At 48.0% G+C, this 21,848-nt stretch overlaps 1 protein-coding gene across 1 annotated transcript in view; it reads right to left on the reverse strand.

Annotated features, from left to right (window-relative positions):
- Positions 1-189: 189 nt before the first annotated feature.
- NOS2 (nitric oxide synthase 2, inducible) overlaps positions 190-21,848 on the reverse strand; it is a 41,171-nt gene continuing 19,512 nt past the window's right edge. The window contains exons 11-26 of the mRNA XM_006891072.1: positions 20,460-20,654; positions 17,704-17,786; positions 17,220-17,364; positions 15,409-15,513; positions 13,657-13,706; positions 13,109-13,283; positions 12,785-12,917; positions 11,417-11,495; positions 10,536-10,717; positions 7,434-7,597; positions 6,234-6,441; positions 4,485-4,572; positions 4,003-4,124; positions 3,013-3,161; positions 2,020-2,214; positions 190-309 (exon numbers count right to left, since the gene is read on the reverse strand). Of these exons, the coding sequence (XP_006891134.1) occupies positions 190-309; positions 2,020-2,214; positions 3,013-3,161; positions 4,003-4,124; positions 4,485-4,572; positions 6,234-6,441; positions 7,434-7,597; positions 10,536-10,717; positions 11,417-11,495; positions 12,785-12,917; positions 13,109-13,283; positions 13,657-13,706; positions 15,409-15,513; positions 17,220-17,364; positions 17,704-17,786; positions 20,460-20,654 (2,193 nt within the window). The remainder of the gene's footprint in view (positions 310-2,019; positions 2,215-3,012; positions 3,162-4,002; positions 4,125-4,484; positions 4,573-6,233; positions 6,442-7,433; positions 7,598-10,535; positions 10,718-11,416; positions 11,496-12,784; positions 12,918-13,108; positions 13,284-13,656; positions 13,707-15,408; positions 15,514-17,219; positions 17,365-17,703; positions 17,787-20,459; positions 20,655-21,848) is intronic.

Raw genomic sequence — 21,848 nt, forward strand, 5'->3', positions numbered from 1 at the left:
GACCAATGAACAGAGGAGGCTCCAACCAGTCCAGGTTGCTACTTGGTAGCACGTCAAGTAAAGGGCTTAGGAGGGAAGGAGGTAGGGAAATGAGATGTGAAGCTTGGGGATATCAGTTTCCTGAAACCTCCCCCAGCCCTGTGGCTGCAGAGTTGAAAGGTGACTCTAGTAAATGAAATTCCAGTGACTTTAGCTTGTCCCATGGGTCATCAAAGCTCTGGGATTGCTGGGCAGGCCGAATGCACCCTCCTTTTTAACCTCGTGGGGAAATAAAGCACCAAAGATATCCTCATGATAGCGCTTCTGACTCTGGAAGGGGAAAAAGAAAAAAAAAAAGACCAGGTATCAATGGGCTCAGACTGGAAGATGTCCTGGGGTTGCCCCCTCGCCTGATCACACATTCATTCTTGAGTCATTTGTTCTTGACTTGCCATGCTTAGATTATGCCTAAATCTGATTTAGCCCCTATAACCTTTGTTAGGCCTTAGCTGGATTGCATTTCTCACTTCCTGCCTAGCATTGGCCTCACAACGTACCAGGAATGAGAACTCTGACTTCAGGAAGGTTTGGGGAAGTCTGTGAACTGTCTTCCTACTTCCGAAAAGTTGTGGGGTAAAGAACCGTGGGTACCTGTCTACATCTCAAAGAGATTTGACCTGGGAACCTTTTTGATGACAAACCCACTAGTCATATTTTTAGAAGTGCCTGTGAGCCCCATGCTGTTCTGTAAACGGGCTAGAATAACTCCTACCTCAGGACCTTTGCACTTACTACTCTCTCCACAACAGTCTAGAACTCTGCTTCTTCACTCATCACAGGATTCATTCCTCACCACCCTTGTATTGTTTCTTAAATATCTTCACACTGATGTCTTCCCTAACCATTCTATTTATAATTACACCCTTCATCTCATGATGTCCTGATTGCTGCTGAATACCAACCCAAACATTGCATATTTTACTTGTTTTGTGGCTTATTCATCAACCTCACTAGAAAGCAAGCTTCATCTGAATAAGAATTTCACTCATCCATTCTTTCCCCAGCACATCATAGCACATCAGCTGAAAGAAGGAGGGTGATGTAGTGAGGTACAGAGGCGACATTCATGGCTTTGATCTATAGAACACACTGAGCTCTGGGCTCTCACACTCATGACTGTGGAACTCCTTTAGCCCCCCTTCCCTCTATGGGAAAATAGGAAGAACAGGACTGCAACCATGGGCTTGAGCACGGCAGACTGTGGCAACGATGCAGAATGGGGTTGCCATGAGCTGCAGTTGACTTGATGGCACCTAACAACACACAACAACACTCCTCTCAAAATGTCCTCTGAAGGACAGAAGGAAATACCACGTGACAAGCACTGATGTGTGTCTGGCCCACTGTAAACCCTCGATGACCATTACTACTATTTCCATGGTTATGATGCATTTCCGTCCTTGCATCCTTGTGGCGAGTGGGGCAGGTAATCCTAGGCATAAATAGCCAGTGTGAGGGTCACAAGACAGTGGCAGAGATGGCCGACCTTCCTGTCCTTCAGACTCACAGCCCTGCCTCCTGTGAAGCCCTCAGCAATACAATTCCTTCCTCAAAGAGGGTCTGGGGAAAAGGTCAGGGCACGCTGTTCACATTCTACAGAAGAAACAGAAACATCTGCCTGACTCCTCAAAGCTGGGCACCCAATTCTCCTCATTACGTCCAAACATTGTGCTGTTGTTTGCTGTTGAGGTGAAACCGACTCAACAACAAACAAAAGTGACCCTCCAGTGTATTTTCAGAAGCAGTAAACTGCGTGGAAAGAAACTGCCCATCCTTTTCCCATGGAGCAACAGATGGATTTGAACTGTGTGCCTTTAGGGATTGCCGTGCAACTTCTTACCACTAGGCCACCAGAGCTCCCCATCCATGCATTAGCTCCTTTGACCCCCTGATTATACACTCGTCTCTGACCCTGGCTCCTTGGTCTGATCTCAGTCTCCCCTGGCCCTGCACCACAGGCCTGCACACTCACTGACGTACCTTGAGCTGGAAGAAATAGTCCTCAACCTGCTCCTCACTCAGCCTCAGCCTGGCTGCCACCAGCTTCTTTAGGGTGTTTGCCACATCCCTGGCCATGCGTACATCCCCGCAGATGTAGAGGTGTCCCTGCTCTTCATGGAGCACATGGATCACCTCGTCAGCCAGCTGCTGCCGCAGGATGTCTTGAACATAGACCTGAAACAGAGGAGATGGTGCACTGACACCCTCTAGGTCCAGGGTGGGACAAGGGATGCAGAGATGAGCGTTACACAGTCCTGCCCACAAAGTACTGACAGCCCTGTGGGGCTCCCAGCCCTACCAATCCACCCTGCACCAAAAAGACCAATCAAGCCAGTTCTCCCACTAGGGCTCTGAAATCAATCTGCCTATAGCTTTTCCCTGTCAAAACAGAAGGGAGCACTTCAATGCAGAATGTGCATTGGCTCCCTGCTCTTCTGTCGGTTGAATGCACAAGTTCCAGGCTCCCTAGTACACAGAGAAGGTGCAGGGGTCAGCTGGGTACTGTCTCCTCTTGTTCCACACCTGGTTGCCCCAGCAAATCCTGGACTCTGTGCCCGAGAGGAGCCTGCTGGGGCACACTCATGAGCATCTATGCCAGCTTGCCAGACTCAGGACAGAACACTGGCAAGGCCGTGGTGCAAACAGCACTGCCGTGTTTGAGCATGAAGCCGACCTGGACTGCCTCTCTATGAGCAGTCTTGTATCCTGGGGAGCTGCCAGGGACCTGAGCCGGCAGGCTGGACACAGGAGATGAGCACGGTGACCCCGTGCAAATTGCTAAGCCATTTGGTCTGTCTCCTCTGGAAAGGTGGGTATATGGATCTTCATGGTGCACTGCAGGACGTTTCTGCAACTATCCCATCTCAGGGATGATGGCAGCTCAGGGAAGGGGCTCCTCTGAGGGGACAGAGCATAGCTGGAGTCTGTAATTTTTTTTTCTGCTCCAGCCACTGTGCAGGTAGCTGCATTTACCTTGGCCTGGTCAGGCAGGCGAGAATAGGCGGTGTGCACCTCGTGAAGCACCCCCTTCCGGGCCATCTCCTGCATCTCTTCCCGATACAGATGGTCCTCATCGGGGTGGTGACACCCGAATACCAGGGTCATGCGGCCTCCCTGGAGCCCTGCAAGACCAGAAAACGGCAGTTTCCATTATGACCACCAGAGGGCAGCCCCTCAAGCAAGGCCTGACGTGGAGGGCTCCCAGCTCTCATGCTCATCCTCCTTTACACATAGCCTGGTGGATACATTGCCAACCCAAAGGCAAGTGGTTTGGATCTATCAGCTGCAGCTGCTCCTCAGGGGGAAAATGGGCAATCTTTTCCCACGCCTGTGTGATTTACAGCCTATGAAAACCCAGTAGAGGGTCAGCTCTTGAGTTGGTTCCAATTTGACAGCACATGACAGCAATAGCAGTAGCAGGAGTTGCTAGGTGATGCAAAAGGTTTGTACACAGGTACTTATCAGTAGGTTTGGTGGTCAAATCCAAACAGGAGTGCCTCAGAAGAAAGGCCTGGTAATCTGCTTCTAAAAGATCTTTGAAAACCCTATACAGGGCAGTTCTATCCTGTACACACTGGTTTCCACGAGTCAGGGTCAATGGGACAGCAACATGTTGATCTAGCAGTTTCCCATCAAGGATTATCCCCATTTCACAGATGAGAAAACTGAGACTAGGACATCCAGATCAATCACCCAGAGTCACAGAGACAGGGTTCCAAATCCATTCATCAGATTAAAAATCTGGAACTCTTTCTATCACCACTGTCCCCTAGCTCCAAGGTAGATGACAGGTGGGACCCCTACAGGAACCTAAATAGGCTGAGGTAAATCTGGGCGCTGTTAACCAGAGGGGCCAGGAGGTATTTATGGAGGATAGCACAATCTGGTTTTGGTTTCAATTCTGTGTTCAGGAAGGCACTGGCCCCTGTGTGCCTCCCGATCGGGGAGCCCTGACAGTGGTACCTTTGTGCTCAATGTCGTGGAGCCGCTGCTGCCAGAAGCTGCGGAAGGGGGCGATGCCCGTGCCGGGCCCAACGAGGATGCAGGGCTGGGAGGAGTCCTCGGGGAGCTGGAAGCCGCTGGCACTGAGGACGGAAGGAGAAGGTCTGGTTCTCAGACACTCTGAGTGTACATACCTGTAGGTCAGAGGCTAGGAAGTGCAGCATGGTTTCAGGGTCAGAATGCTGAGGGGAGTGGAGGTGACAGTGAGTTCAAATTTGATTCTCAAAGTCTTGATAGTTGCTTTATTTACCCTGGCATGCCAGCATGTCCTCCTTGTACTTGACCCTGCCGCTCAGCCAGGGAGCAGACTAGAGATTCCAAGTATGACTCCAGTGTGTTTTTTATGGGTTGGGACCCCAAACCCCAGATCCCTTCCTTTTATACCCCAGAGCTCTAGTGGGCTAGTGTTCCTTTACAGGGGCCAGAGTGGAGGTGGTACTTACCTGCGCACAAAACAGGGCACTGGATCCTGGGGCTTCAGGGTACTGAGCCAAGTACTGCAAACACCGTGGTGTAGGGGACCTTGGCCACCTGCAAGGGCAGACACAGGCTAGACCATCAGTCTCTCCCACTGTACCAGCCACCCCACCCACAGTGATCCGTCATGCCCCACTCAGGTCCTTGGAGGACATCAGGGAGAAGGGGGGGTCGAGTGTGTTCCTTCCTGTCTACACTCAGAGTCAGTGAGAGCTGGAAGGGACTTAGTGTCTCAGAAATCCTCTCCTCCTGCTGATGCAGAATCTGAGACTCAGAGAGTGGGAGTGACTTGGACAAGGTTGCTCAGATCGGCAGTGGAATCTATTTGAGACTTCAGGTTCCCTGATTCCTACTCTAATGTTTCTTCCAGAAGAGTGTCTTCAGGTATCCTCCCAGCCCATGACTGAGCACTGCTGATGGCCGCAGGAAGTGGCCTCTCAGGGTGGACTACAGTCACCAGTCTTGAGTGTCCTCACTGTGCTGCCTTGCTGGCAGAAGCCCTGGTGATGGACGAATGGAGGATTGCATTCCACTCAGCTCTTACTGCCCACTTTCTCCCCTTGAGCAATGGCCCCTTCTGGACTAGTGGAGAGCCCCAACTCCCTCCAGATCACATTCTCTTCCCACAGTCCAGCATTTAAAGGAGACATCCAGCCAACTTGAGAAGTCATCATCTCATCTTTGCTTCAAGGAGCACTCCGGCTGCACCTTTTCCGAAGGCATATCTGTTTATTTATTTTTTTTTTTGGCAGTCCATTCAGCACTCTTCTCCAACACCACAACTCAAAGGCATCAATTCTTCTATCGTTCATTGTCTGGCTCTCAGAAGCATAGCAAGTGATTGAAAAGACCATGGCCTGAATCAAGTACACTAAGTCTTCAAACTGACATCATTGCTCTTCAGTATTTTGGAAGGTCCTTGATAGAGGACCTGCCCAATGCAATGTCTCCCAATCTCCAATTGCTGGTACCAAGGGTATTGATTGTTGATCTAAGCAAAAGGAAATCATTGACAGCTTCAATCCTTTCTCCATCTGTCATGATGTTGCCTATTGGCCCAGTTGTGAGAACCTTCATTTTCTTGATGTTGAGAAGTAAATCCATGTTGGAGGCTATAGTCCTTGATCTTCTGCAGCAAGCTTTTAAAGTCCTCACTTTTAGCAAGCAAGGTTATGTCATCTGCATAATGCAAGTTGTTGATGAGGCTTCTTTCAATTCTGATGCCACATTCCTCTTCAGAGTCCAGCTTCACTAACTATTCGCTCAGTATACAGATTGAATAGGTATGGAGAAAAGATACATTCCTGCAGCACACTCTTCCTGCTTTTAAACCATGCAGTGTTCCCTTGCTCTGTTCAGACAATAGCTTCTTGGACTAGGTATAGCTTTCCAATGAGCACAATTAGATGTTCTGGAATTCCCATTCTTGTCAATGTTAGCCATGGTTTATTAGGATCTACACAGTCATAGTGCCGTCTATGTCATTGGGCTCCTGGTCATAAGTGTACAAATAGCTTTGTACTCAGTTCCTACTCATCTCTCATACATGCAACTTTATATTATTAACAGCTCTAGGGGTGAAAACTTTTGTTCTTGTTGAACTGATGAGGAGACTGAAACTCAGGGGGGATGAAATGCTGCCAAGAAGTAGCAAGGCTGAGTAGCAAGGTTGAACTTGGGAGAGACTGCTCTAAAGCCCCCAGCCCCACACTCACCTCGGGAGCGGTATGTGACCACAGCCACAGTGAGATGGACTTCTGTGGGGGTGTGGTCCCGGGAGGAACTGATGGAGTAGTACCGGGGTTTCAGAATCGGGAGCTGGGAGAGCAGGAAGGCAGCAGATACCCGCACGGATGGGAACTCCTCAAGAACTTCCAGGAACGTAGGGCTGTTGGTGAACTTCCATTTGTTGTACTCTGAGGGCTGAAAGCCAAGGGCAGAGTGAGGGACACAGGACACCTGCCCTACAGTAGGAGGAGGCTACAATCCAACATTCTCACATTCTTTCACACACTCAACAAACAGGGTGATATGCCAGGCGCTGTCCAGGGTGCTGAGTCAGCCAACCGGGAGAGTTTACAGTTCTTATCCTGGACGAACTCGATCTAAAGAGTAGCATTTACCTAACACATTTCCTTAGAACTTCACTGCAGGAATTAGTTTGGGCAAAGGTTAAGTCTCCATATCGCTATCATTAACTGATTTGGTCAGGACTGCAGAACAATACAGGCTTGGGTTCAAATTTCAGTTGCATGTCCTTACTAACAGTGGAAACTTGTTTCACTTACTTGATTTTTGTGACATAAGATCATATTGCATACCTTATGGGGATGCTGTGAGAATTAAACAAGCAAGCATATGTCAAGCTAGCACAGCACAACCACAGAAAACAGAGTTGTGGTAGTGGCTGAAATCAAGGCAATCAGCAGCAGTGTTGAGGGTGGATAACGACATCCAAGGCCTTGTGCAAAGACTTGGACCCAGAAATTTGCAGCTGAGTTAATGTACCCTCTCACTGATTTCTTAATTTAACCATCAATCACTACATTCATTTTTTCTAACCACCTCATCCATCCTCCAATACTTCTTATATTCTGGGCCTGTTCCACATCTTGGAAATACAAAGACAGACAAACAAGACATGACAACACTTGTCTAGCTAGTTTCTGAGGGAGTGTTCTCAGACTGAATGCTTTCAGACACATGGAACAATTCCATCCTCTCCACACGACTGTCTCTTAGGGAGGGTATGGCAGATGGTGTGTGGCTTCCCACCTGTCTTTGACAAGTCTCCCTGGGTGGTGGTTGGGGCAGGGAGACTCTGGAGTGGATCCTCCTGGGTGGGTCAGTTCTAGGCTTAGGGTCCCCTATCTTGGAGATTCTGCCCCTTCCCTACCCACAGCTCCAAATCTTACCTGGCACAGGGCCTCCAGCCTCTGCCTCTCAGCCTCTCCTGTGGCTAGCTGGGTCAGCTTTCGGAGCAGCATCTGGGTCGGGGGTGTGGTGATGTCCAGAAAGTAGGTGAGGGCCTGACTGAGTGAGCAGGGTGGGAATCTATTGTCTTTGATCCAGTAGCTGCCTGCAGTGGATAAAAAGCCCCATTTGGGTTTCTCAGGGAGTGATAAGAACTCTAAGACTGGAAACCCTCAGCTTCAGGACAAGGAAAACTCTGAGATTTTTTAATTAAGGAATAACAAAACTAGAAAGATGGTGATGCTTAGGCTGCCAGGGACAGTGGAACACTAAGTCCTCCAGTGGGCACCCAAGCTGGCATGATCCTGATTAACTAGCCATGGTCTAGAGTTCAGTCCCTTTTTGGCCTAAATTAGAACTTTACAAGGACACTCAGAGGTAAAGTACAGACTCACAATGACTAAATATACCAAAGACTGATGTACACCCCAGAAACTCTAGATGACTCTAATCCCGTTGCCCTCTGGTGTGCTGGAGTCCACCTGTGCTCTGTAGGGTTATAAATAGCTGGTTCCTTCAGAAATGGATTCACCAGGCTTTTCTTCCAAGCTTCCTCTGGGTAGACTCAAGCTTCCAGTCTCAGTTAGCCGCAGATTAGAGTCACAGTTTGCTCCACGCAGGGACTCAAAATTTTAATTTTTTGCTAAGTGTCATCAAGCTGACTCGACCTCAATGCAACCCTATGAACAACAGTTCTGAACATTGCCCTATCGGGTGCTGTGCTCACATTCTAATTGGTCCGTGTGAAATGGACAGTCTTCCATTCACACATTTGTTTGTGCCAGAAACTAGAGTGGAGGCTACTCATCTATCAACCTATTTGATTTCACAGTTCAGCATCATCATACATCATCTCACTGACACTGAGTTGGAACTGAGTCAGCAGACCCTCCAGCAGGTTCTCAGAGGCGGCAAATTACATGCGAGGAGACTGCCCATAATTCTTCTCCCGAGGAGCAGCTGGTGGATTCAAACTGACTGCCTTCGGTTTGGCAGTGCAACTCCTTACCCACTAGGCCAGCCAAGAAGGGAAGACTTTTGTTACCTCTATTTTACAAATAAAGACATTTAAACTTTGTTGTTATTGTTATATGTCATTGAATTGCTTGCTACTCATAGTGACCCTGTGTACAACAGCCCTAAACTCTGCTTTGTCCTGTGCCAATCGCACTGTCTCTGATATGTCCATCCCGATTACCCCAGTCACTGAATCAATCCACCTCATAGAGGGCCTTCCCCTCCTGCGCTGTCCCTCCACCCTACCAAGCATGATGTCCCTCTCCAAGGACCAGTCCTTCCTTACAACATGTCCAAAGTATGTCAGACAAAGCCCCAGAATCCTTGCCTCCAAATAGCTGCCCGGTTTGACCCTTTCCAGGGTGAGTCTGTTTGTTTTCCTAGCAGTCCATGGTACATTCAATACTCTTTTCCAGCACCACAGCTCAAAGACATCAACTCTCCTTCTATCCTCCTTAGTCATTGTCCAACTCTCTGATGCATAACAAGTGATTGCAAAGACCATGGCCTGTATCAGATGCACCAAAGCCCTGTTTAAACTTAGAAAGAGTTTAAAGCATATGTCCAAGACCACATGGCTAGTAAGTGATGCATGACCATTACCATTTTACCTGGATGCTACGCTTCTCTATTTTATCTCTTAGGAAGCTACATGCTCACGTCTTTATGAAGACCAAGGAGATAACGCACAGGACTTGATGGTCTATAGTAAAATATCCAACAGATCCTAGCAACTAATGGCTGCCCACAAATAAACATAGCAAGTGATAACAATTATTGTATAATTATTATATCTTATTGTATACGTAGGGAGCTCTGGTGATGAAGTCTATAGGGAGCAGCACAGCTAACCCAAAAGGCATACTTCTTTGGTTGTTTGAATCCACCAGCACGTCTATGGGGGAAAGGGAGACACTCCTCCTGTGTGATTTCCTGCTTCAGAAACCCAATGAAGGGTCAACTGTGAGTTAGCTCTGACTCAATGGCAATGAGTCAATGAGAACTGCATATCTGCATGATGTTGTTGTTGGGTGCCATTAAGTAAAATTTGACTCATAGGATCCTTATGAACAACAGATCGGAATGACCCCTGTCCTGTCCTGCACCAGCCTCATCAGCCCTGACATACGTGGACCCGTGGCTGCAGTCACTGTGTCAATCCATCTCATTGATGTTCTTCCTCTCCGTTACTGTCCCTCCACCTTTCCAAGCATGACGTCCCTCTCCAAGCAACAGTCTCTCCTCACAACATGCCCTAAGTATGGGAGATGAAGTCTTGCCATCCTTGCCTCTGAGGAGCACTCTGGCTGCACATCCTCCAAGAAACATCTACTTGTTCTTTTGACAGTCCACGGAATGCTCAGTGCTCTTCTCCAGTTAAATCTAACACGTGTTAACAGCCCGACGTGTTATGTGCTATATAAGGTAGAGGCTCAGAGACAGGAAGACCTTTAACAAGATGAATCAACCCAGTGACCACAAACAATGGACTTATACAATCAGGGATTGCGGGAATGGTGCAAGATTAGGCAGAATTTCATTCTGTTGTTCAATGGGTCACTGTGAGTTGCAGTCAACTCAATGGCTCCTAACAACAAGAGCAGCAAATGGTACAATTACCATCTTATGTCCATTCTGTCTCCTGTACCTGGTGGCATGTCCTCTAAGGACAGACACAGAGACTTCTTATTATTTGTATCCAGAGACCTGCCTTTTACATAGATATGGCTGGTTAAAATTTTGAATGAAAAAGAAATGTATTAGTCAATAAAACCATGGTTGAATGAGTGAAAGAATAAAGAGGAACGATTTCGAAGCCTCTGGTGGTGTTGGCCAGATGGTTTCCAACATGCAGCCTTTTCCAGCTGGCCAGGGAGGGGGACTGCGCCAGCCTCACCTCGCAGCAAGGCCAGGACAGTCATCCACGGCCTCAGCTTAGACCCAGCCTCAGACTCACAGGGGTGGGCTGGGGGGCAGGGGTGGGATGGTGGGTGCTGCTGGCAAAGTCCCCCATGCAGATGGCTCACCGTTCTCACTGAGGACCTCCAGGTGCACAGGCTGGTGGGGTGCAGGTCTATCCACCAGGCGCTCCATGATGCCTTGAACCAGGGCCGCCTGGTTGGCTGGGAAAACGCCGAGGTGTTCTCCAGGCAGGTAGTTCAAAGCCTGCCTGTCTTCACTGGAGAGTTTCACCAGGAGGGTGGTGCGGCTGGGGAGGGAAAAAGAAGCTTCGCGTGACGCTGCCAGCATTTCCTCCATGGTTCCCTGAGGGTGGGCCTGTTTCCCCAGGAAATAATGTGCCCTCTTCTTTAATTGTGTTGCCTTTTCCATGAGCCTGGGTCCCAGGCATGCTGTTAGGTGGGGGCTGACTGGGATCCCAAGCCTTCCACTGAGGGTGAAGTGTGGGCCACATTGACCCCTCTGCAGCCCTCTCAAGTCCCAAGGGCTTGGTCATGGACCCTGCTAAGGAAAAGACCCCATTTGGAGTTAGGTGGGCATGGGGAGAAGCTTGGCTCTTACTAGAACAAGAGACCAGTTTTCTTAATGACCAGGAACGGCTCAAACAAAACCCATGGACATCCTCCACGTTCACCCATTTCCTTCTCTACCAAAAAGCTCAGTGAAAGCTCTTAAAGCCAATAGTTTGTACTTCTCTTGCCCCTTTGTGATGAAAACATAAAATCAAGAAAGAGAGGAGCTGAAGCAGCTGCTTAGCTCTCAAGCTGGGTAATAAGCTAGTGGGCCGCTGAGAACAGACCCCGAGGTCACCAGCACAGTTAGTCCACTGACCGCATCACTGCCGATGCTGCTAGACCAGACACTCTCCCTTCAAAGACTGACTCGCTGCGGTCTTGGTTAAAATCAAACTTATGGAAGATTGTATGAGACACTCTGTAGTGTAGTCTACCTGGATTCTGGACTCCGTAGATTCTGCTGGGACTTGAGCTTCATGGTGAACACGTTCTTAGCGTGCAAGCTGTTCAGGGCTGTGGAGAGACAGGGAGAGGCAGAGTGGGTACCAGGCCTTGGCTGGGGAGCTGTGGAGGGTCTGAAGATTTATCAGAACATCACTCCTCCAGTCCCCTGTTCTCTTTCCTTCCCTTTTTCAGCTGTTTCTGAATCATAAATAAAGACCCTTGACCTGACAACGGATGGCAGTGCCACTGCTAAAAACCAGCTACTGCTGAGTCCACCCCAACTCATGGTGACCTCGTGCATGACAGAGTAGAACTGAGCTCCACAGGGTTTTCCGTGTCTGGTTTTCTACATATAGATCACCAGGTCTTTCTTCCAATGTGCTTCTGGACAGACCTGAACGGAACTGTTAACTTTTTAAATAGCAGCTGAGTGTATTAACAATTCGCCCCACCCAGGGACTCCAGAAAACTTAATTAACCAAAGACGTTAACCACACTGTGGAGGAAATGCAGTTTAATGTCTTTGTGGCTTAGGATTCACAGGAGAGTATATTTGAAGTTGGGGGTATTCCAAACATTCAGACTGGAAGACTACAGTTCTCATGGTAGGGAGCCCTGGTGTGCAGTGGATAAGTGCTTCACTGCTAATGGAAAAGTCAGTAGTTTGAACCCACCAAAGCCATGTACCAGAGTAAGATGTGACAGTCGGCTTCGGTAACCATCACAGTCTCGGAGACCCTAGGGGGCAGCTCTGCCTTGTTCTATAGGGTCACTCGGAGTCAGAATTGACTCAGTGGCAAAGAATTTGGTTTTGGGGGCATTATCCTGGCTCCTGTAAGGTCCCGTGGGTAAAAGAAAAGAGGAATCAACCAGGGGTATGGGATCTCCAGGGGGCAGGGCAGAGAGAATGCCTGGAACTGCCTCTCTGGAACCTTCTTCCAATACGTGGCCGTCTTTGGAGCTGGGACACTGGGGCTTGGGTCTCAATGTAACTGTGTGGCAGGAGTAACTTGCTTCTCCTTCCTGAACTTTCTTTCTCCGTGACCTTCCTCCAATGATGGGTGAGTGTGAGGACTCAGAGTGTGAGGCTAAAAGCCCAGCACAGACCCTGACAGAGGAGAACCTCAGCCAACAAGGGGTCCTCTCTCTCTCTCGCCACTTCCCCTGGAGCTTCCTCCTGAAACAGTCTCAGGTCTGAAGCAAGTCCCTGTCTTGTACCCAGCAGGTTCTTCTTGGGCAGAGGGCACTCAGACTACATGCTCTGTTCAAAGGACCTGGTGCTTTTCTTGCCACTGGCTGAGAGACCCCAGGCCAGGCAAGAAGGGCCAATGAGCACCATGTGTCAGAGAAGCAGGTACCTTTGTTGAGGTCCAAAGGCTCCAAGTCTTGCACAAGCCTGTACTGGTGTGGGTCCCAGGTCTCACTGGAGGTGTAGAGCTTGGGGATTTGAATCTGATTTTTGCCTCGGATGTCAAATGTCTCACATGCTGCCTGGAAGAAGAGGGGGCAGACCTGTGTTAACAGTCATCATCATCATCATCATCATTGCCACCACCACTGGGACCATGTCTACAGAACTTGCAGAAGCCATGCCACCCAGCACAGTTGGCACAGGTGTCCTGGGCACAGGTGCAGCCCCATGTCTCTGTCCAGGTTGTGGGGCAGTCTGGCTGTGAACTAACCTTGAATGTCTGGACGGCCCAGCTGCGGAAGGCTTCCTCCTGCCCACTGAGCTCATCTCCTTCCCCAGTCGGAGTGAGCTGGGAGGCCCCCAGGTGGGAGAACTTCTGGTCAATGTCATGTGCAAAGGCGCAGAACTGAGGGTATGTGCTGGAGCCAAGGCCGAACACAGCATACCTGCCGAGGTGGACACACACACGGAGACGGGTGAGCCAACTCACGCTAGCCTCATCCAGCATCCAGCACCAGCACCTCAGCCTTCAGCCCAGGCACCCTACTCCAGCTGTGCACAGACCTTCCTGGACTTCCCTGGCTCTCACGGTCATCAACAGCTTCCATGACTGGCCTGCTGACCTATCAGAGGGACTTGGCTTCTGCGGCTTGACACACTCAAGGACAAACCTTGGACCTAAGTTCTTGCCCCTTGACATTTCAGAAAAGACACCCTTCTGTACACTTAACTTCACTGTCTGGACTCAAACTCCGGTCCCGCGCACCCAGCCCACCACACAGCAGGACTTGTATAAGTGGAAGAGGGAAGAAGCCTTACCTAAATTTGTTAGTGAGCTTTTTCAACATGAAGAGTGATTTCTTCAGTTTCTAGAAAGAGAGAGCACCAGAGTTGTCAGGCCATGGTTCACAAAAGCATGGCTTTGCCTTTCCTCTGCTGGTCCATTTTTAAACTGGCCACCTTGGGCAGGAGGAGATTCCAGACCCATAGATGGGAAGTAGAGTATGTCTGGGATTGTGATCAGGCCCCAAGTTCAAGTCTTGGGCTCGTCTCTCACTCCAGCTGAGCCTCAGTGGCTCAAATGGGGCCTGACACTTGGTGGGAGGCCTGGATTAGCACAGGCCCCAAACTAGCCAGCTCTGGTGGCAGAAGGACCTCCCTGTGTATGACATCTTCTGAGGGTCTCCTAATGAGGTGTGTGGGTCTCTCTTTTTACTTGAAACCTAGTTAGAATGACAACTTGTCCCATTTCCTCAAAAATGACACCAGTTGTCCAAGAACTCCAGGTCATTTTAGATGGTTCCTGAGCCAGCAGAAATACCACTAAATCCCATGACAAGAATGCTGTCTCTTCCTAAAATAATCCTGTCCATGGCATTGCCTGAAGAAAAGAATTTACTAAGGCAAAATTCACGTAACATGAAATGACCCATTTTAAAGTGAGTATCTCCAGGTCATTTAGCGTGTTCACAATTCTGATGACCCCAATCTTGTTTCAGAATATTTCCATCGCCCCAAAGGAAACCTCACACCTATCAAGCAGTTTCTCCCTGTGTCCCCTCCCCAAACCCTCACTGCCACCAATCTCTCTACTGCTTCTGTGATTTTTCTCTCTTGGACACTTAATACTAAATGATCTGTTGTCCTTTGCACTTGGCTCTTTTCACTTATCTGTGTGTTATCCATTCATCCCTTTAATGGCCACACCAGGTTCCACTGTACACATAGACTATGCTTCGTTTATCTATTTATCCGTGGGTGGATATTTGCTCTGTTACCGCCTTTTGGCTATTATGAACATTCACATGTAAGTACCTGTCTGAGTCCCTGCTTTCAATTCGTTGGGGTATATATATACCGAGTAGTGGAATTTCTGGGTTATATAGTAATACTATATTCAGCTTTTTGAAGATACCCCTGCCCAGTGGTTTTCCATGGTGGCTGAATCATTTTCCATTTCCTCAGTACAGTTCTAGGCTTTCCATTTCTCCACATCCTCACAGTTACTCCCTTTTAAATGATCTTTCCATGTTTCTGAGCATTCCAGGGAAAGGACCAACTTGAGCCTCACTACCTCTAAACAACATGCCTCTGGAAACTCTATGAACTTTGATAAATGACGATAGTTATAGAAAAGCTTCAGGCCTTTTGTTCATAGGGTCACTATGAGTGTGGAAAAACAACAATAACCTCTCAAATAAGTGTTGATTACTCTTTTTAAAAAGCAATGCTAAGTCAGGCCGTTGTCAGATAATGATATGTAGCTAAATTCCGTATCTTTGTTTTCATTGAAGTTACTGTATTATGGACTATCAATCTTTGAAAGTAATAAGTATTCCTTAAGCATAGATTTTTAAGTAAAATGAGGATAGGTCAATTTACAGATAAGAATTAGTTCTGTAATAGGAAAAGGGACACACACAATGATTGTGGAGGAGGCTTGGCCAATGACCGACACTACGGCAATTCTGAAAGACTTGAGCCCTCACTCGCGAAGCATCCCCTTCTCCACACTGAGTTCCTTGCGTCCTTTCTTGGCCTTCTCAAGCCCCGTCACCTTGGACCACTCACCTCTCCATTGCTGGGAGAATCTCCATTCCCGAACGTGCTGGTCACCACCAGCAGCAGCTGCTCTTTCTCCAGGTCACTCAGCCTGTACTCGTCCATGCACAAAACCTGGGCAGCACCAAGGGTGGACATGAGCCCTCAGCTTCCAGGTCAAGTTCCTCCCCTGAACTTCCCTTCCCACTAGCTGGGCACCTGGCCAGACAGGCATGGAGGAGAGAGCTGAACTGAGCTCCCTGGCATGACCCAACATCAACAAGACTGCCGTGACTCTCCTCCCCATCAGGCCCGACAGCTAAGCTGTCAGCAAGTTCTGGTGGTTCTATCTTCAAAATACTCTGTTTCCCAAATTAAAACACTCTCAATACTTCCATAGCTATTTTAAATTCCATTTCTGTGGGCATAATATCTACAAAATTGGCATCAGTGGTAACGGAACTAATGATGACTTTGGTGCTTTGAAACCCAAACCCTTTGCATATAGAGTTGACTCCAGGTGATAGGTGTCACATCTCACTGTTAAGTCTGGACAAAGGGGCCAAGAAAAAGAATGAAGAATTTAGAATTCAAATGCTTCTGGCCTTGCCTGCCACTGATAAGAAGAGCAGATGGCCTTGGCTGCCTGGCTGAGTTAACAGGCAAACCACTGTAAATCAAAGTGCAATGTACCGCCCCCTTTTCTCTAAAGACTCTGTTATAAAAACCCTCCCCAATAAGTTCAAGCTGTGACTTCCCCATTTTGCATCCCCAGAATGAGGAACCTCACCTGGGAGCTCCCCTATTCCCCCCTTTAATAAAGCTGCATTAAGGTTTCTGTCATTCTCTCTTGATTCCACCCTTAAGTCCAATAACTTAACACTCACTGTTCTACTAAAGTTTCAGGATATGTGACTTGCTCAGTCCCCTGCCAGGTCAGGGCCCCTGGGAGCTTGGCACCATGAGACCCGTTCTTATTGGCTAAGCTTATTGTTAGTTGTCACTGAGTGGATTCCAGCTCATAGCGACCCCATGGGCATAGATCAGACACACGGACCTATATGTTCCATAGGGTTTTCAAGGCTGTGACCTTTTAGAAGCAGACCACCAGGCCTTAGATGTCTTCTTAGATGCCCCTGGGTGGGTTTAAACTGCCAACTTGTCAGCTAGTCATTTAGTGTCTAATAATTTGTACTAGGAATTCCTAACTATTCCTCTTGGACCTTTGTCTCCATTGAGTACGGACCACAGTTATTCCTGTCTGATGTCACTATGTCTGTGCCATGTCCCCAATTTATTAAGGGCACATCTGTCTCCCAGAAGCTGGAAAGCCTGGAAAAAATATCACTTAACCGATGACACTCAGCTTCTTTATCTGCAAAATAACAACCACCAGCACAACTTCATGCCTTGCAGGGTTGTAGGGAGGGTGGAGTGCAGCATGTGAGGGCTTGTTCCTGGGGTGAGGCCTCAGTCTGTGTCATTCACTGTGGCATCCTCAGAGCCCAGCACTGGCCCAGCAGGTGACAACTATCTCAAGTGACACGGCTTAGACATCCTTTTGCAATTTATTTGTCCACATTTTATTACTCTGTGGCCTCCTATACATTTAGCACTTAATCTGGCATAAAAAGGCCCAACAGAAGTCATCTGGGGCAGTTTAGGTATGCACAGGCTTCAATGCATTGAGACAGGGTTTCTCAAACTGTATTCCCCAGAACACGATGAAAATAATTATTCCCTGTGTTCAATAAAGTATGGGGTGGGGGGTCCTCTGGAGACAATCTGTCCTTTCACTGCAGGTTTATAGTGTACACCACCACCACCACCAGTGTGGGTACCTTGGGATTGAAGGCACAGCTGAACAAGGCTCCCAGGTCCTGGGCCAGTGTTTCCGACCTTCCTGTCTCTGTTGCAAAGAGGATGGTGACCTTGACTCTTGACGCCATGACTTTTCGGATGAGTACAGAGGTGAAGAGCACAGCTCTGTGGGGACAGACAGACAGACCAACATGGTAGGCTGACACAGCCTTCCAGAAGAAAATGAGAGCCGAGAAAAAGACAGGGATGACTGGGTAGCTGAGGTTGAAAACCACGTACATTTCTCTCGAGCTATCTTGACTAACAGCCCTCTTCCTCCCCTCACCCTGCTGCTCCGTCCCTTTGGGAAAATAGAGGTGGGGGAGAGAGATTTGGACAACAGTGGCTGGTGGACCTTGGAATTGCCGTTCAGACCTCTCAAAGCCAACATTGCACATCCACACAAATCCCTTAGCTTTGTTCCCTACTGATAAAGGACTAGAAGGCAGACCTGTTGGCTCTTACTTGGCCAAGACTTTGAACTGAACCTCTCTTCTCTTGGGCCTCCGCTTCTCGTCCCGCCAGACATGGGTTTTCCAGGCATCCACCTGCACAAAAAGTGAGAGCTGTCAGGCAGTGTGGTTCCTGGCAGGGACATGCCAGGCTTGGCTTGGGGATGCTGGAGAGTCAAGGGGCTTTGTTATGACATTCATTGGTCAGGGGGGTGGGAGGCCATCTCTGCACTCCATTTCTCTGATGGAAAGTTGTCTGTCTCCATAAAAGTTGTACCTTCAGTGCCAGGTGTGTGAGGGCAGTCACATCTAAAAACCACGCCCATGCCCACTGAGTCAACCTCAACTCATCGCAATCCTGTAGGACAGGACAGAAGTGGTCCATTAACATTCCGAGGCTGCCATCTTTATAGTAATAGATTTCTACATATTTCTCTTGTGGAGTAGCTGGTAGGCTTGAACTGCTGACCTTTCTGTTAGTAGCCAAGTATTTAACTGCTGCACTACCAGGACCCCTTGTGAGGGTGGTCAGTTGGTTCTTAGCCACACTGATTTCTTTTAGAAGGAAGAGACCCTGGTTGGCTTTCATATTCAGTGTTTTATCTTTGGGTGGTGCAAATGGTTAATGTCTTTGGCTACTAACTGAAAAGTCGACAATTTGAATCCAGCCACAGGCACCTCACAAGGAAAATCAGTCAGTAAAACCCCTTTAGAGCACAGTTCACTCCAACACATATGGGATCGCCACAAGTTGGAATAAACTCAAAAGTAATTGATTATCACTGTTGTTGTTGTTATTGTTGCTATTACTATCGAGCCATTTACAACTCACAGTGACCCTACATATATTAGCTCTGAACCCTGCCATATCCTGAGCCAATCTCACCATTTCTGACAAACCTAATCTCATTTCTCCAGTTATTGAGTCAATCCAGCTCATCCTGTGTCTTCCTTTCCTGCACTGTCCCTCTCTTCTCTCAAGCACAATGTCCCTCTCCAAGGAATAATCCCTCCTGGCCATGTGCCCAAAGTACATGAGACAGAGCTCACCCTCTCTAGGTCAGACCTGTTTGTTCTTCTGGCAGTTCATGGTATGTTAAACACTCTTCTACAACACCACAACTCAGAGGCATCTACCTTTCTTCTATCATTCTTAGTTATTGTCCAGCTCTCTGATGCATAGCAAGTAATTGCAAAGACGGGGGCCTGGATCAGAAGCACTTTAGTTTCTATACTGACATTGTTGCTCTTCAGTACTTTAGAGAGGTCCCTGAGTGTAGACTTTTACAGTGCAATTTGTCTTTTGATTTCCTGACTGCTGGTGCCAAGAGTGTGGATTGTGGAACCAAGCAAGCTGAAATTATTAACAATCTCAATCCCTTTACCATCTATCATGAAGCTGACAATTGGCCCAATGGTGAGAATCTTTGTTCTCTTGATATTGAGTTAAAATCCATATGGAAGACTATGAAGCATATATAATACATAGTCCACACTAGGACACTTTGGACATTAGAAAAGGAACTGCACAGCCATGGTTATTGCTGTGTGTTCACAATAGCAAAGAGAGAGAAGCAACCAAATGCCTGTCAACAAATGGATGGAGAAAGAAGCTGTGGTATATTCACACAATGGAATATTACACAGCACTGAAAAACAAAGAACTCATAAAATATACAAAATGGGTGACCCTGGAGAACATTATGCTGAGTGAAACATCTGTCACAAAAAGACAAATACTATGTAATGCCACTGTTATAAAACAGGCTTGATACTGAGGGTTGGGGGAAAACTAAGAAAAGAGGAAGTAAATAATGAATGAACCCTGCATTGGAATAGATGAGGGAAATAACTGTTTAAAAGGAATATGTGATTAGGAATTATCTGCATATAACAGTCCAAAAGAAGAGGTGCATAACAGGGAGGGCTGGATGGGCAGGAGGGAGGAAACTGTGCAACAATGAATTAAAAAGAAAAGCGAACTCGGGGTGGGGATAGAGAAGAAAATATGCAACAGTGAATGAATGGAAATCCAAGTTTTCTGTAAACTTTCATTAAAATAACAATAAAAATTATATATACTTCTATGTATAATATTATATAACTCTATATAATTTTCCAAGCCTGGAACTAGTTACCTTGCTTATAATCTGTAGAATAACAAAGCATAACAAAGAAAAGCAGGGCTAAGGAAGGTGAAAGCTCCACCTAAAATCATCCAGCTAGAGATGGCAGAATCAAGCCCACGCATGTCTGTTTCAGGGACTAAGCTTGCCCTTGTTATGTCACATGACTGTTAACTAGCCCCTCTTGTGGAAGCAGATGCAGTGATGGGCACCCTGGGGAGCTTAGACTCCCTTAGAGCAACAGACCATTAAATATAGGATAAAAAAACCCATTTCCTCAAGTCCTACCCTTCACTAAAATGGATGAAATTTGGTCAATGTCCTTAGGTGGGTCCTGAAATGCTAAAAATACAGCCCCCTGTTCCGATTGCCTTGCCATATCCCTTGCAATGGTGAGCATGCACCGCCCCCCCATGCATACGCATATGCACACGTGCACCTGCACACGGAGATGTGCACACACAGATGCATGCACACACTCACACGTGCATACGCATACACAGATGCATGCACACACTCACACATGCATACGCATACACAGATGCATGCACACACTCACACGTGCACATGCAAACAGGCACATACAAACACACTCCCTCTACACCTGAGCTCCCAGGAGAAGAAGCAGAAGACCTTCCCTTACCTGATAATAGTAGAAAGGGGACAGGATATAGTTCAACATTTCCTGGTGAAACACGGGGGTGATGCTTCCAGAAATTGGGGGCACCAGCCAGACCCAGTCTGCTGGGCAGCCCCCACGGGAGCGGTACTCATTCTGCATGTACTTCATGAAGGACTCTGCAGCTGAGTGGTGGTCCATGATGGTCACATTCTGCTTCTGAATAAGAAGAGAAAGCAAAAAGGGGAGTTGAGGCATAGAGTGGGACATCAGGAGAGTGACCCTTAGGGGGTAGGGGAAACCCTTAGGTTTCCAAGGGGAAAGCCTGGCAGTCATTAAAATGGAGAGGAAAGCAAGTGCCCCCAGCCCTTAAGTACCCTCATGGACAGCTCATCCAGAGCTTCTGAAGAAGCCCTAGAAACACTAAGGCCATGATTGGCTCACATGGCATCATCACCATTAGGACTGATAATGGATGCCTACTCAGTGTTCCCTATGGACCACGCAGCGTAAACATTCTGCATACTGTTTCATTGAATCTATACAATAACCTGCTGAGGAAAAGTATTAATATTATTATCCTATTTCACAGAGGAGGTAACAAAGCCTCATCTTTTGAAGTTTATCCTGAAGGCGAGTGACAAGGAAGTCCTGAAGTCCTGGAAGCAGGGGCGAGGCCATCGCAGGTCAGGAGATGGCTGTGGATCAGAGTTATCTGGGATACATCCGCATCCTGACAGTGTGAGGGCTGGTGCTGGGAGTCCCCAGGACTCAGGATGTGTGGTCCATGGCCAGCCCTTCCTGAGCTGGGCCGGCCCCAGGGGGCTCTTCCTGTTGCATCTGAGCTTGTTCTCAGATGCCCCTCTCCACTCCCATTCTTCTGGCCTAGTGAGCATGTCAGTGGGAGAATAGGCCATGTCCGTGTGTCGGAATATGACACACGCCAGCCTCTCTGCTTCTCAAAGGTTTTTGTCCAGGCATGGGAAACGTGTATGAAAAACATCTCCAAACCCACTCTTGTTGAAGTCAATTCCAACCCAAAGCAGCCTCATATGTGTCAGGTTAGACCTGCTCCACAGGGCTATCTTGGCTATAATCATTAAGGTTGCCAGGTCTTTCTTCTGTGGTCCCACTGAATGGGTGTGAACTACCAACTTTTAAGGTGCATCGTTTGCACAACCCAGAGACCTTAACACATCACTCCTCCTCCTCCTCCTCCTCCTCATTGCCAGTGAGACAGACTGATCCATAGCTGGCCCTTCAGCGGGTTTTCAGAGACAGGAAATCACACGGGAGAAGACTGTCCATCTTCCTTCCACAGAGTAGCTGGTAGATTTGAACTGTCTGCCTTTGAGTTGGCAGCACAACTCCTTACCCAATTGGCCACCAGACCTCTCTAAAGCTTCTCAAGAG

Source organism: Elephantulus edwardii, unplaced genomic scaffold (genome assembly GCF_000299155.1).
Source record: "Elephantulus edwardii isolate Elephantulus edwardi_28Jun2011 unplaced genomic scaffold, EleEdw1.0 scaffold00094, whole genome shotgun sequence".
NCBI classification, from domain to species: domain Eukaryota; kingdom Metazoa; phylum Chordata; class Mammalia; order Macroscelidea; family Macroscelididae; genus Elephantulus; species Elephantulus edwardii.